At 60.8% G+C, this 15,437-nt stretch overlaps 2 protein-coding genes across 3 annotated transcripts; one reads left to right on the plus strand and one right to left on the minus strand.

Moving 5' to 3' along the window:
* Positions 1–324: 324 nt before the first annotated feature.
* Positions 325–5,504, minus strand: SNX33 (sorting nexin 33). 2 transcript variants are annotated; one of them, XM_075431564.1, is made up of 3 exons: positions 5,419–5,504; positions 3,186–5,040; positions 325–1,252 (listed from the first exon to the last, which is right to left on the minus strand). In XM_075431564.1, exons 2-3 carry the CDS (start codon positions 4,624–4,626, stop codon positions 999–1,001), a joined length of 1,695 nt encoding a protein of 564 aa, XP_075287679.1. In that variant the 5' UTR covers positions 4,627–5,040; positions 5,419–5,504; the 3' UTR covers positions 325–998. The 2 variants fall into 2 exon arrangements, with proteins under 2 accessions (XP_075287679.1, XP_009939521.2); XM_009941219.2 differs by lacking the exon at positions 5,419–5,504 and having other exon boundaries at positions 3,186–5,112.
* SNUPN (snurportin 1) lies at positions 5,349–15,321 on the plus strand. The gene is made up of 8 exons (XM_075431565.1): positions 5,349–5,791; positions 5,927–6,077; positions 7,024–7,128; positions 7,266–7,362; positions 7,958–8,055; positions 8,380–8,457; positions 10,347–10,427; positions 14,307–15,321. The coding sequence occupies exons 1-8, from the start codon at positions 5,379–5,381 to the stop codon at positions 14,631–14,633; spliced, it is 1,350 nt and encodes a 449-aa protein (XP_075287680.1). The 5' UTR covers positions 5,349–5,378; the 3' UTR covers positions 14,634–15,321.
* The last annotated feature ends 116 nt before the right edge of the window (positions 15,322–15,437 follow it).

Here is a 15,437-nt window from a genome sequence, read left to right on the forward strand (position 1 = left end):
TTTCCTCGCCGTGATTTATCCCAGCCATTTCCCTTGGAAAACAAGGTCCCCCCCCCGCCAGCCCCGCTGTCTCCCCAGGCAGTGGCACGCCGCGCCGGGTCCTGCCCCGCTGGATTTGCCCCTCGGCGGGATGTTTGGAGAGCGGGAGGGCGGCCGGTGCAGCCCCCCCGGCACTCAGCCCCCTGCCACCCACGGCATGGGGATTTTCGGAAGCTGGCTGGAAGCCGGGGGACGCTCGGATGCGGAGCCTTGCCCGGGATCCCGCGGCGGCGGCGTTTTCCACACACGTCTCTGGGAGGGAGGTGGGTGGGGTTTTTTTCTACCGACAATTTTATTGAAAAGGCTGCGGGGCTTTTTTTTTTTAATGTCTTTTCTCCCTTTTCCCAGTCAATGGCCACGCTCGAGAAAGAGATTCCCCTTCGCCTCTGTGCATCTATTTAAAAACTGATCTGTAAAAATGCTGCAGAAACGTTTGTGAAAAATGGAAAATGTTGAAAATACCTCGTGACAAAATAAAAAAAGAAATCATTCTCTTCCAAATAAAGATCTTTTCCTTCTCTTTTTTTGTTTTTTCCATCAGAAAAGCTTTTAGTGTGCAAAATGTCAACCGCTTTTGATTTCTTCTCCCAGCAGGCCGGGACGCACCCACCTCTCTGCTCCAGGAGGATGGGTTTTCAGAAAGCTAAAAATCACTGGGCGGAGGCAGCGGCACCGTCACCTCCACGCCCGCCTCTCTCGCGACCTCCTCCCAGTGCCCCTGCCAGACCCGCGGCAGGGTGGGGGTCCCCGGGGACAGTGGGGGCACGGCCGGCCCGCGGGCGAGCCGCTCCCCGTAGCACCGCAGCCTGCCCACTCAGGAAGGGGGAAGGAAGCCCGGCGGTATTTGGTCACTAGCATCATGAGTTCCCGTTCGTTCTCAGCCCGCCGCAAGCAGAGGAGGTCTGCAAGGCTGCGGACAGAGAAGCGCACGGTTTCAGCAGGGGCAGCAAGCGGAGGCGTTAGAGGTTGTCGTACATGCGTAACGTCTTCTCCAGCTGCTGGCTGACGCGCTGGTAGAAGACGATCTGCTGCTTCAGGTAGGACTGCATCATCCTCTTGAAGTCAGCCACACGCCGCTCGTGGAAGTGGTTCATCTCGGCTTGCAGGGCGAAGCCCACCACGCGGCAGCGCTTGCGGATCCCGTCCGCCTCCTCCTGGTCCATCCGGCCCTCGTCGCTCATCCGCTGGCTCTCCTTCACCTTCGCGAAGGCGCCTGGCGAGGCAAAGGGCAAGGGTGAGCAGAGGCTGACAGATCCGTCCGTCCCTCCAGCCCCCCTGCCCGGGCACCGGCAGCACCGGCGCGTCCCACCGCCCTCCGTGCCGGGGCACGGGCACCAGCCTGGCCCCACAGCGTGGGGCAGTACCAGACAGGTCGGCGTGCTCCCGGGCTGCCAGCTCCCCGTGCCCATCGATCCCCATCCCTCTCCTCCAGGCGGGGAAAGACCAGGAGCCTTTTCCCTTGGGACTCCAACCTCCCCAACTCCCTTCCTGCCTCGTCCCCGGGGCGGTCAGTCTCGTATTTGGAGGGGCTTTTGGCGGACTCGGGCTGCTGGAGGGGTGCAACTCAAGGCTTGGGGGTGCAAAGCCAATGTGGGGCGGTGTTACCACAGCCAAGTGCCCTGGCCAAGCCTGCCCTGACGATGTTCGACGTCACTCCGTGGATGGAGGTCAGGAGCGATGAATCGGGGAGACCCCCACCCGGGGGGCAGTGAACTGGGGAGACCCCAGCCCAGAGGGCAATAAATCAGGGAAAGCCCAGCCCGGGAGGTGGCAAACTGGGGTGCGGGAAGGGCGTGCGGTGCCGGCTGGGAAAGCGTCTCCCCCTCCCAGAGGCGGCTGGTGCTCTGACACTGGTTTTTTCCCCCTCCTTGCATTTATTTTTACAGCTCGGTTTCGAAAGAATCCCACCTGGCTCCGGCCCTGCATTCCTCCCCCCTCATTAGCCTGAAATCAGGATCTGGCCCACTTCTTGCCGGGCTTTTTTCCCCCCTCTCCCAGCTCCTTGCCGGGAGCGCTGAACCCAGGGTTACGGTGCTCCCACCGAGCTAGCCCTGCTCCCAGCAGAGAGGAGGAGGAGGAGGAGGAGGAAGAAGCAAAGGTTGGAGGCCAAATCCTGCCTTCCGCTCTGCCCACGCGGCATCGCTTCCGGATGGGATCCGGCCCCTGCGCACCCGCCGCGGTAAACAACGCGGGGAGAAGGAGAGGCGAGGGCTGCATCGCGCCCTCCCGGTCTCCCCTCGCCCTCCCAGCCTCGCCCAGGGGTGCGGAGTGACGCACGGACACCCGGACACCGACAGCCCGGGCTTTGCCCCGGGGAGATCTCCCTGCCCCTCGAACTCTGGGGACACGGGCGTCCCCTCCCCGCTGCGGGCTGCCGGACCAAGAGGAGCGCAGGGACTTTGGCCCCGCTCCCGCCCTGCGTCACCGCCCGCTGCCGGGGTGCAAAGCAACACCGAGCCCTCCCCAGCAAGGGCACAGCAGACACCCCCTCCTTCTTCCTGACCCCCCCAGATACCTACAGGACCTGCAAGCACAGGGGACAGGGACAAAGGGGACGTGGGGAGCCTGGGGTGTGAAACCCACCCCTCCCAGCTCCCTGTGCTTGAAGACTTCGACCCTGGATGTCCCCAGAAGGTCCAGCGTGTCCCCCTCAACCAGCGAGGCTGGTGGGAAGGAGGGAGGCGGTCACATCCCCCCGGCCCACCCAAGGCCATGTCCCAGCCTCGGGGGAGCGAGCCCAAGCATCCCCGCTGCCTACCCGACCGCTGCCTCGGCTGGGGAGGGAGGATGAGGAGGGACAAGCGGTGGTGAGTGGGGATGCGATGCAGCCCCTCACTCACGAGGTGCCGGGCAGGCCATCCCGGAGCCAACAGCTCCTGCTCACGGCTCAGGGGAAGCGACGCCTGCGCGGACCCCCACCCCGGCATCACCTGGGGCAAAACCTGGACCCCACAGCCCCAGCAGCCACTCCCAGGCTGGGGTGACTGGGCAGCCATGCCAGCGGGGACCATGCTGCTTGCCCGGGATCCGCGGGCAACGGTCCCCATCCCCATCGCTGGACTTCCTTGCTGTGTCGCCATCCCGCTCCCCACGCAGGGCCACCACACAGCAGAGGTCATCGCGAGGGCAGAAGGAGCCACCCTTACCTTTCTGGAGGTGGATGATGTCTGGGAAGTTGGAGAGGAGCCCTTGGTACAAAGAGAGAGTGTCCAGCATGAGGAACAGATCGTTCTTGGGCTGCTCGGCGAACATCTCCCCCACGGTCTCATACGTCTTGCCTGTGTGGGAGATGGCATTGTTGAGGGCGTCCAAGCTGTATGGGGGGTCCATGTGGAAGGAGTGGCTGATGGCTTGGAAAGCGTTTCCCAGCTTCTGGAACTCCTTCCGGAAGCCCCCCACGTGCTTGCGCACCAGCTCCGAGGCCACGTTGGTCAGCTGCAGGACACTGTCGTCCATCTTCTTGCTGAAGGCCTTGAAGGCGTCCACGCGGTCCTCCACGTCCTGCAGGTCCTGGTGCTCCGTGGGGATCTGGATGGTAAGGAGGAAGCTGGCGCCCACCATCTCGTCCTTCTCCGCCCGGCGTTTACCCAGCTTCCACTGCTTCTCGTCGCGGCAGCAGAGGAAGTGCTGGAAGCCCTCGTACTGGGAGAGGACCGGGTGGCTGGTCATGTGGTCCATCCAGAGGATCAGCCGCCGCTTGCGCTTCTCGATGAAGTCCTCCTCAAAGCGCCCGGTGGCCTGCTTCTCGGGCAGGTGGGGCACCGAGATGACCGTGAACTTGTGCAGGAGGCGGTTGTAGAGCCAGTCGAAGTGCTTGTACCGCCGGTAGACGGGCGAGTTGATGTTGCTGGGGGTCAGCTTGTAGGAGATGTAGCTCTTGATGCCCTTAAACTTGGTTTGCTTGGTCGGGTCCTCCACGGAGCAGATGAAGGGGTGGGGGTTCGCCCTCCACTGGGGACCTTTGGAGCCCATCTCGATGCAGTAGGCCTCGGCGATCTTGGACATCAGGGGCACGTCGCCCAGGATGAAGGCTTCCACCCCGGAGCGGACAAAGCAGGAGAAGCGGTTGAGGTTCCTCCCCACCACGCTTCCCCTCTTGGAGGAGCTCATGCTGTCCTGCCTCTCCAGCACCGGCTTGGGACGGTAACCAGTGCGCTGGTGGTGGCCGTACGCCGACGGGTGCTGCAGCCCAGGTGAGGGGTGCCCGTTGGTGCCCGGTGCGCTCCGGGGCTCCTCCACCACCGTGCCAGCATCGTCCCAGTCGTCCCAGTCATCGTCGTCGTCGTCCTCGAAACTGCCCTGGTAGGAGACGCCGGGGTCGGCAGGAGCTGCGTAGAAGGAGGAGCCGTGCCCGGGTGAGCCGGCCGGGCTGCCGGAGTAGTCCGTGTAGCGGGAGCCCGACCGGGAGCGGAGGATTTCGACGTAGGAGGCAGGGAAGAGGCCGGTCTCCCCGCGGCTGTTTTGGCCCTGCAACCACCCGTCCAGGGAGTTCTCGCTGAAGATGACGAGCTCCTCGTTCTCCTGGATGCTGATCTCCTCTTTGTTTTCGCTCTGGAAGTTGTAAAGCGCTCTGGCTTTCAACGCCATGGCCGGGGCGGCGGGGGGGGACGCACGGTGTTCAGGCAATCCCCGCAGCCAAAACCAAAAACCGACCCCGGCGATGCCGCAAGCTCGCTCGGCACCGGGCCAGCGGGAAAAGGCTCGGCCGGTTTCTCCGGGAAATGGAAAAAAAGGGTGGGAGAAGAAAATACACCCCCCCCCGCTTACAAGGCGACGCCAAGGTCCGCACGCCCGAGCGACCCCCGCGATCCCGCGCCCCCGTTCAAACCAGCATCCCCTGGTTCAGACCAGCGTGCCCCCTGCCCGGTCAGCAACGGCGCTGCCCGGCGAGGCGCACAGCGTGGCCGTGGCTCCCCGCAGAGCTCCGGCACCCCGAGCCCGGCTCGGCCATGTCCACGCAGGTTCGGTCTCGCCGGGACGCCAATCCCACGGTTTCGCTTTCTGGGAGGGAAAAAGATCCGGTTGGCAGCAAGGAAATCGATCCGAAGCGGCTCTTCTCGGGGTTCCTGCGGATTCAGTCTCCCCCCACCCCCCCGCTGCCCCCCCCGCCGGCGAACCCCCCAGACCCAGCCCAGCCTCCCGCGATCCCGGCCCGGGGCTTTGGCAATTCCGGTTTTCCCGGGATTCGGGGCGGGGGGGAAGGTGTTGTTTTGGGTGTATTTTTCCCTCCCCCGAAAGCCGTTCCCCGGGGGGCAGCCCCCGTGGAGGCCCTCCCCCGGTGCCGGAGGTTTGGGGGAGGGGAGTAGCCCGGCCACTGTCGGTGCCGGTGCCGCCGCGCGATGTCGGTGCCCGGGGGCGGGGGGCTGGCCGCCGGCCTACCCGTGACGCTCCCGCGGTTCGCGGCTCCTCGGCGGGACTTCACGGCGGGGGGGGGGATGTCCCCCACTCCCGTGAACGGACTCTCCACGCCCGCCTCCCGCCGTGAGGGGAAACTGAGTCACGGAGCGCGGCGGGGGACCTCCGCGCCGCCAGGGGGTGCCTGCGCCTCCGGCCAGCTCGAACCAGAAGTGACGCGCGCGGGCGGGCGCGCGGGCGTTGCCATGGAGGAGCTGAGCGCGGCGCTGGCGGCCGGCGCGGCCTTGTCGGGGCCCAACAGCCCGGCGGCCCCGCACCCCCGCCTGGCCGCCTACAAGGCCCGCGGCGGCCCGGGGCAGGCCGAGCGCCGCCAGCGCCTCCTCCGTCTCCAGAGAGAGTGAGGCAGGGAGCGGGCGGGAGGGAGGGGCCCGGGGGAAGGGGAGGCCCGGCCGGGGGTGGCCCACGCTGGGCAGGCGCGGCCCGGGGCCTGGCGTGTGGCGGCGAGCCGGGCTCTTCGCTCTTCCTCCCTCAGGAGGCGGCTGGACTACGTGAACCATGCCCGGAGGCTGGCGGAGGACGACTGGGGAGGGCTGGAGAGCGAGGGCGAGGAGGAGGAAGGTGGGGAGGAAGAGGAGATGGACGTGGATGCCGGCAGGAAGCTGCCCAAGCGCTACGCCAACCAGGTGAGGGGGGCGAGGCGCCGGGGGCGACGCATCCTGCCCGGCTTGGCGCTCCCGGAGGGACCGTGCCTCGGCTCCGACCCCGAGACCCGCTGCGGTCAAGTGGAGAAGGTGGGGTGCCTGCGTAACCGGGGGGGCTTCGGCTCCGCTGGCAGCGTCTGTGTCCCCTTGTGCAGCGCCCTACTAAGATTTCTGTCTCTCCACGTGTTTGGGACGCTGGGATGGAAGGGAAACCTGACTGGGGCAGGATTTCAGCTCTGCTGGCAGCGTCTGTGTCCCGTTGTGTAGCACCCTACTAAGATTTCCGTCTCTCCCAGTGTCTGGGACGCTGGGAAGGAAGGGAAACCTGCATGGGGCAGGATTTCAGCTCCACTGGCAGTGTTTGTGTCCCGTTGTGCAGCACCCTACTAGGATTTCTGTCTCTCTGCATGTCTGGGACGCTGGGAAGGAAAGGAAACCTGTATGGGCCGCTTGGAAAGAAGGGGAACAGCAGCTGATGGGTTCTGTCAGCCTTGGCTGCCATGTGGGTCCTGAAAGACAGGCAGCCCCTCAGGTGATCGCAGCCAGACGGTCGGCTCCTCTGGGCTCTTTACTCCTGGTGCTTAGGAATCTTTGAGCTCTGCCGTGAGTTTATAAATAAGTGAACTAAGAGCGCCGGAGTGGGGAGCAAGGTGTGGGGGTGCCCGAGCGAGGACTGTGAGCCCCGTGCCGTGGTCAGCAGCTGGGCAGCAAGAGGAGAACCCGGAGCAGGATTCTGGTGTGCGGGTTGGTTGGAGGGAGCGGCGCCCCTTTGGCGCTGAGACGTGGGGTGAGGGGCAGTGTGGGTTGCCGCTGAAGCACCCAGCTGTGTAAGCCAAGCGGAAACCTGCTTGCTTTATCCTCGAGCTGTGAGTTTTCCATAACTTCGGGAGGGTTGTTACTGTTTTTTTCTTTCTGGATTTCTCCATAGCTGATGCTATCTGAGTGGCTGGTCGACGTCCCCTTGGATCTGGAGCAGGAGTGGGTTGTAGTGATGTGTCCCGTCGGGAAAAGGGCGCTGGTGGTGGCGGCCAGGGTAAGCGGCAGCAGCGGTGACATCTTGCCGTCCGGTGCGGGCCCTGTACCCGTTTCCCAACCAACAAAAAACTGGCCCCTGTGTCTTGCCTGACGTTCTTTTTTTTTTTTGACTTTTTCTCTCCCGTTTCCTCACAGGGCACAACAGCGGCTTACACCAAGAGCGGCTTCTGCGTCAACAGGTTCCCGTCCCTGCTGCCGGGGGGGAACCGGCACAATTCAACGAGCGAGAAAGGTAACGGTGCGAGGAGGCTTGTGGGCTGGAGCGAGGGGAAGCGCCTGCCACTCCCCACGAGCGCCTGCACCAGCAGGCTCAGCGCCGCTCCTCCAGCCCCATGCGCCCCACAGCTGGGCCCTTTCCTGGTGCCAGGGGGTAGTTAGCCGCAGGCCTGTTTGTTTATCCCTGGGGATAATCCCCCGGGCAATCTCAGCTGCTTTTGCGCTAGGTAAGAACATATTTTAATAGGCTGCCAGGTTAACTGACACTCTTGGGCCTTGACGTCTCTGTCGTCCGACAGAGCTGCGTACAGTGCCGTCTTTCTTAATACCTCTCACGGTTGCTTCGCGTGTCACGAGGAGGGGCTGCTGTGTGATAAATGCCATTTTCTGAGACGTGCCTTTGCTTGCTGCACTGCCTTGGTAGCTTTGTCGGGCTCCTGGGGCTAAAGGCTTGTAGCGATCACAGCTTCTGTTAGCAGAAGGGGAGCCATCGGCACCTCTCAGCCTTACGTCAGGGCAGGCTTGACGCGAGGGAGGTGTAACCTGGCGTTCGCCCGTTGGGTTGGGAGGCCCTGGAGCGTGTCTGGACCTCCCTGTGTTCGTGTGCGCAGTGTACTGCATCTTGGACTGCATCTACAACGAGGCGAAGCAGACGTACTACATCCTGGACGTGATGTGCTGGAGAGGACACCCCGTTTATGACTGCCAGGTAGCGGATCTGCCCCCCTCTGCCCTGCTCCCCCTGTTGTTGAGCTGCTCTGCAGCCAGCACTGGCCGTAAGCCCCCAGGCAGTTGGGTGGGCACTGCATCCAAGCATCCTTGCAGCTTGTGGACTGCTGGCTACTGGAATAACTGGATGCATCTTTTGGGGCGGGGGGGGGGGGAGAGCGGCAGAGTTTGGGGTGCTGGCTGGTTCCGCCAGTGAAACTGAGTTTGCAGATCTCCTGGGTAAGTGTGGAGGAATGGAGACGCTCGGCGGGTGCTGGTCGGTGGTGTGCGGTGGAGAGTCACTAAGTCTTTGCTCCTTTCACAGACCGACTTCAGATTCTTCTGGCTTTTCTCAAAGATCCAAGAGGAGGAAGGGCTGGGAGAGAAAAGCAGAATTAATCCAGTAAGTTCTTTTGTTCTGGGGGGAGGAGGAGCATGGGGGGTAAGCTCTCCCGTTCAGCAGGCTTCAGCACTTTCTTTCACAAGCGGAAGCTTTTTTCTTTCTATTTTTTTCCCCCTCGCAGATCAGGCTTCAGAGTGTACTTCTGATGAAATGGGATGCCGTGTTCAGGATGCAAATAGAACTACGGAGTATTGTAAATGAGTGTAGGGCTGGTTTTTTCCTTTTTCCCCCAGCCAAAGTGCCGAGGCAGATCAGACTGCAGGGTATCAGCTAACTTCCATGCCATTTTTAGCTTTCCCTTGAAGCGGAGTGGAAAAACCAGTCTGGTTTCTACAGGGGCAGTGTTGGTCGGCAGCCTGACTACAATGGGGATTATTTTACGTAGTCTTGAGGGCTCACAGGCAAGGGGGAAGGATCGTAAAGCTTTAGCCTTCCCTCCTGCTGACGCTGATCACTGAAGTTGTCGAGGTGGAGGCCGGATTGCCACCCGGAGTCCCTGCTGGGCAAGGATAAAAAGTCTTCCTTTGAAGGCATAGCGTGGAGGTCAGGCCTAGAACCCGCAGCAGCTTGGAAGGTGATTTTTGGGGACAGACGTGAGGGATTCGGCAGCCTGGCTTACAGAGCACAGCTTGTAAGCGGGACCCGATGGCTGCACCGCCCCGTGCGTGCACAGGCACGGCTCAGCAGAGCAGCTCCTGTGGGTTGAGCAGATCGGTCATAAATGGGGAGGACTGCTCCTCTGCCAGCAGCGACGGTATCTGTGTTTGAAGAACGTCCCGCTGTGACTCCAGCGGGAATACCCAGGAGGCAGCTACCTAACGAAGCGGGGCTAGTTTCAGCTTTCATTTCCTGGGTGGAAAGATTTGCTTGGCAGAGCCAGCAGCCTGGAGCAGGCGTCTGTCTGCTTTGCATCCTGCCCAGGGGTCATCATTTTCTATTTTGGTTAAAAGAGCATCTCAGGGTCAGCTCTCCTGAAGAGCCCTTCTTGCAGTCTTAGATGCTTGGAAAGAAGGTAGCGGGAGCGTGTGGGAGCTGTGCGCTGAGTCTCTGCCATCCACAGCTCTCAGTAAATGCCGGAGAGAGGGTCAGCTGGAACGGGGACGATAAAATACCTGAAGGAGATCTGGCTGGGCATCACGGTGGCAATCCCCAGGTCGTCTTGTAAAGGCTGTCTTCTGTTACTGCAACGGGATTTGTAAAGTTGCAGCGATGTACGTGCTTTAGCCAGCATTGCTGGAGAGGTGGCAGGGATTATCTCTAAAAACGTTTCCCACCCCATCTTCTCCAGTGGCTAGGGTGATTTCTGTAGGTTTTCCTGCAGGCACTTCCAGTTGCTCTGGTGGGATGTGATCAGCACCGATGGACAGCTTGGTCCTGTTGTCCCTAGATGGGGGGTTTGCTTAGGAATTGCTGTTCTGAATCGCATCAGAGGTCTGTCTGGCCCAGTCATCTGTGGCAATCACAGAGACCAGTTGCTGTGCAAAGCGTAAGGAGTTGGGGATACCTGTCACGATCCCTCTGACTTCATCGGCCAGCGGTTGTACCTAGACCATGGAGTTGGGTTCCACTGGGGGACCTGCCTTCCAGGAGCTGGTCTAATCCTCTTTTGAGGATTAATCCTCTTAATCCTCTTTTGAGCCCGCTTGTGCTTTTGGGCCCCAGTACCCTGCGGCAGGAAGGCCAGCGGTTCAACGATGTGGTCCCTGCTGGAGATCTCCTCTCTGGTTACTTTGTCTGACGCCCGTCCCTCACCCTGTCTCTCTCGTGCTGGATCTTGCGCTGGGGGAAACCCTGCCTTCTTAGCCGCCTCCACACCAGTGCTCGATTCAGTGACTTGCTCTGCTTTAGGCCATGCCGTTGTCCTTTCTAACCCTCTCTTACTCTTTCAGTTCAAATTTGTGGGCCTGCAGAACTTCCCCTGCTCCTCGGACAGCCTGTGTAAGGTGCTGGCCATGGACTTCCCCTTCGAGGTGAGAACACACAAGTGGGCGCCTGGACCTCGGCCCTAGAGACAGCCCGGCTGTGCATCTGCCGGCGCTCAGGGAGGGGGGCATCCCCTTCGCTTGGGAGCTGCGCTCGCCCGAGGCCCGCGGGAAGCTCCCCAAGCCGTGCTGTGGTAGGGGCGATGGCTGCCTGTCGTGCAAGTGGCCGAGTGGTTACAATCGGCGAGAGTTAAGCCGCAGCGTTCCCTGCGTTTGGGCTGCCTTTGCTGCTGTTGACTGTTGTCTGAAGGAGCCCTTGGGGAAGAGGGGGGTTGCTGCGGAGACACAGACTGCCTCCAGAAGCAGCGTAGCTCACGTTCACACGGCAGCATGACGGACAGCTGACCCTTTTAGGGCCAAAGCTGGTACTGCCCGCTGCCCCGGGTGGGCTTGCGGGGGTGTAGATCTCGGCGGTGCGCTCCCTTAGGTGGTGGTGTTTCTCATGAGGGGCGGGCAGAGTGGTGTCTTGTCTCCACCTCTGCCATGGGTTCTGTGTCTCCTGAGTCTAGCTGCTTCCATCTCTCTACGTGCGAGGCACCCAGCTGTCTCGTGCCTCGTGGGGAGGACAGGCAAGGGTGGTGGTAAGCTCCCGATGGTTTCTGGGGGGTGCGGGTGTCAGTGGTGAGCCCCTGGGACGTGCTGGAGCCGGGGGCAGGTGGCTGAGCAGAAATGGCTGGGAGGGGTTCAGAGGAGTCTGTCCTCCTGCCGTGCTACTGTTGGAGGGGACACTGCAAGCTCTGCTTTTCGCTGTGGTGCCAACCTGGCAGCTTCCTCCCTTCGGCTTCTGCTGCTCTTGACTGGCTCCGAGGTGGCCATCTCCCTGGCAAGGGGGAGAACAGGACACCTGCATTTGCTTCAGCAGCTTTAGAAGTCGGTGCTGTCGGGGCCTCTCTGCTGACCCGTGGGAGAAGGGCAGGACGGCAGCTTGGTGTGCCGCACCGCTTCAGCTCTGTGTGCTCCGCGAGCAGCAAGTCGGAGGCCCTCGCGAAGCAGCTCGGGCTGCTTTTGGTGGCTCTCCTGGCCGCCTTGGCACTGAGGTGGAAGAGGATGGAGGAGGCGATGGCACTGCGGCACGGCGTCGGTGACAAACGTCTGGGAGCCAGAAGCTCCTCCAGTGGCTGCAGCGGCTCCGGCAGAGTGCCTGGGCTCGGCCCTGGATTGGGAGCAGCCTCTGCAGAGGTCGCTTGTCCCACTGAGCCAAGAGCCACGTTGATCCGACTGCGTCTCTCGCGCTCGCTTGGCCCAAGCTAGCGATTAATGTCAGCGCAGGTTTAAGCTTAAGGGACCCTAATATGGCTCTGAGGGCTGACTTTGCCTTCAGCTTGTCAAAGCCAGGATGGCCGTTAGAGAGAGTCGGAAAGTCCCAGCCCGTCGCTGGTCTTGCCAGCCCCTGCTCTGAGCACAGAGCAGGGAATGGTGAGGAGGCAGCCCAGGTCTCCCGCCACTGGCTTGCTCAGTTGCAAATGCTCGGAGTGCCTCTGTGGAAACGCTCATTCCCGTCTTTGCTGAAGAAAGCTTCATTCCTTCCGGAGGCATCTGCTCCCACGAGGAAAGGCTGAGGAGGATTGCCCCACTGCGGTCAGAGCAGAAACGTTTCGGCCCACGAAGGAGAGCGTTGCGAAACGCCGGCAGAGGGAGGTGGAGCTGATCAGACTCTCCCGTGCCATCCAGCCGTGGTTTGCCCCTGGGTTCTCTGGCCGATACGTCGGGGTGCAACCCCAGCAAGCGAAAGGCAGTGGAATTTGGCGCAAGGCAGCCGGTAACCCCGCAGAAACCGTGGTGCTGCTTCCAGGAATGGAGGGGAGCGCGGGTTTCTTTGTGACGTGCCGCAAGAGGGAGCCCAAGAAATCCCCGTAAATAGCTTCCGCCAACAGAACTTGGAGAGGGAAACTTTGCAGAAGAGAAAATAGAGCCTTGCTCTAGAGAGCACGGCGTGATAGAGGTCTGCGTGTGCCTGGGCACGGCGTCCCGGGAGCCTTACGAGGAGCTCGTGTGTGTGGTGGCAACAGATGTGGGCAGCACTTCCAGACCTGGGTTTTCAGGGTTAATCTGTAACCATAGAGTTAGGACCTGAGCCGCTATATCCAGCTGATTGTGGTTTTTTCTGCTGAATTCAGTGGACTTTGGAACAGTTGGCTGGCACTGCATCTGAAGTGGGTTTTGGAGTGGATCTGAAGAGCTATTGTCCTGCTCGCAGGTCTGAGTAAAACACCGCCTGGGTTTCCACGAAGGCAGGGGCAGCCAAAGTCTCTGAGAACACCCCGGCGCGAAGGAACGGGCATGCTGCTAAGCACCGAAAATCTGACAAGTGTGGCCGTGAAACGGGCAATCCTGCCCGGCCAGTTTCTTGTCAGGTTCCATTGTTTAGGGATGGTGTCAGCCCTTGTCAGCGACGCAGGGCAAGGGACCCGGCCAGCGAGTTCAATAACTGGGATGAATATGGGAGTCGGAGTAACTTGGGAGGAATGAGGGGAAGGAAGAACATGACCTAACTCTACACCAGGCTGAACTCCTCTGAACTCTCCCGTTTGGGGAAGATCTTTGGAGTGGTCTGGAAGGCAGAAGCCTTTCCGGGCTGTGATCTTCACCAAAGCATTCCGGCGGCTCCCCAAGCACCGCAGACTCGCAGGGATGGGCTGGATGTGTGGGGTGCCGCAGAATCTGGCGCTTCCCAAGTCTTCCTGGGAGGCAGGGGGAGGGAGAAGCTTTGTGCTTCGGATATCTAGAGGGTTACACAAGCTCACCATGATGCTTACTGTCCTGGTTTTATGTTTTCCTAGCACAGGAATCCCCCTTTTTCTGGGATTGTTTTGCAAGATCTTAACAGTGACTGAAAATTATGGACAGAGTAGGGCGAGAAGCTCTGCCCTCTCTGCTGGAGGTCAGCATCCACGGAGCAGAGGTGGACATACGCTGCTCTTTGCTCAGCCTGGCTCGCGGGCCAGCGTGGGAGCAGGTAGGTGCTACCTTGGGTCTGCTTGACTCGCTCTGGTTCGGCTCACTGCCCGTAGGTGCCATCCTGCCGGATATATTCTGTAGGCTCGGGGCAGGGCCTGCGAGCAACTCAGCCCCAGGTGGGCTCTTTCAGCGCTTCTGCCCACTCAAAATGCCCTTTTAGGAACTTGCAAGGCTGAGCTAAGAGGAGCAGCACCTCCAGCGTGAGTCAGCCCGTCGGCAGGATCGAACCTCGCAGAGCGCAGCCCCGGGAAGCGCAGGAAGAGAGGGGGGTGAAAACCCCCGAGCATGGCAGGGAAGCGGGGATAACGTCAGCCAGCTGCAGGATTGCAGAGTGTGGAAATAGTAGCACAAGAGTTAGGGCCTAAACCTTCAAAGCCCTGAGTGCCCTTAACTGCCATTGATTGCTGGAGAAGTTCTCTCTCGGGAAACATGAAGAGTTTATTTTGCAGAAGCCAGCTGAAAGAGCTGTAGCAGCATTACAAAGTGGGGCTCCTTGGCGTCATGTGCTCTGACTAATTACTCTCCAAATGTATTACTTAAAATAACTTTAATCCGGTAAAGTGGCCTTTCTGTGTACTGCCTTGTTCAGAAACCTGATGGCTTTTCTCCAGAAGGGGATCGTAGCAACCAGAGGAACAGTGCCGGTCCACGCCGACGTCGGGCTGACATTGTTTGCCTGTGACGATTTCGAGCCGTCCGGCAGTTGCTGCGCTTGCGCTGGTCTCTCAGGGCAGCAGCTCTGTAGGTCTCTTCTTTCCCTTCCGCTATTTATTGCACTGCTTGAGGAAAAACAATCCAGCTGGTAGTTTTGGCCTGTAAACGGAGAGCGGTGCTGTTGTCTGGCGCTGCGTCGTCCACCTGCCGAAGCCTCCAGCTCTGGCCTCTCATTCACCTCTCTCCTTTTTACAGGTCGACGGACTTCTCTTCTATCACAAGCAAACCCACTACACCCCCGGCAGCACCCCGCTGGTGGGCTGGCTCCGGCCTTACATGGTTCCCGAAATCCTGGGGCTCGCCGTGCCTGCCACGGTGCTGACGGCCAGGCCGGACTACGCCACGCGCCAGCTCCAGCAGATCATCGAGAGCAAGAAGAGTAAAAAGCTGGCGGCGGAAAAGGGTCGCCCGAGCTGTGCGGCGGCAAGGAACGGCCATTACGAGCTGGAGCACTTGTCTACGCCCGAGCCAGCAAACGCTCCGCAGGGCCGGGATGAAGCCATGAGCCAGATGGAGAATTAGGCCAGTGGGACAGACCCGGGGTGGGAGGAGGAAGCAGAAGGTTCCCCGCTTCTCGCTGTTGCTCACGCTCCCTGAGAGGGGGCAAAGGTGATGATACAATGGTGGCGTTTAAAGGGCATGGAAGTGGAGTAGCTTACGCCAAGTGCTGCTGGATTTTCGTTTTGTTTTGTTTTTCCCATTTTGCCAAGGTTTCTGTGAGGCCTTAACAGGATTCTCTGGTTCTTCACTCGGGCCGTTGTGTGCTGGGAGGCGGAACGATCCTGTTCAGCTCCTGCCCCGGCTTCTGTGAAGACCTCTGGCAAAGCTCCAGCGTAGGAACAGCCCTCGGACTTCCGAGGTGCAGCTGCTGCTCCCGGCCCCAGGAACTGGGGCCTTGCAGCCTGCAATCCAGCTGTTTACCGAGGCCTTCGCAATGAAAGTTTTGTGGTCGGCCCACTTCCAGTCACAAAAAGTTTGCGGCAGGCTGCTGTAAAATGCAGAGGCTGGGCTTTCCGCACCCCCTGAGAAAAACCAAATTCCCTTGCATCGCAGCGGGCCCTGCCTCCGCGCGGAGCTTTGTGCGGTGCGAGCCGCGGCAGAAGCCTGTGCTCGAGGCTTTTCTCAGTAGGGGAAGGAAGGAAGGAAGGCTTGCACTCTGAAAAATGCCAGCGGTGGTCGCGCCAAATAAAAGGTTTCTCAGAAAGACAAATTCCCGAGCCTCTTGCTGCTACCTACGGGTGGATGCGTGCCGTGCCTCCCAAACAGGGACCGAAAAATCGGCTGGCGGAGGAAATGCTCCGGCGGGTTTGGTTCTCTGGGGTGCTT

This window comes from Opisthocomus hoazin, chromosome 10 (assembly GCF_030867145.1).
Source record: "Opisthocomus hoazin isolate bOpiHoa1 chromosome 10, bOpiHoa1.hap1, whole genome shotgun sequence".
Taxonomy (NCBI): domain Eukaryota; kingdom Metazoa; phylum Chordata; class Aves; order Opisthocomiformes; family Opisthocomidae; genus Opisthocomus; species Opisthocomus hoazin.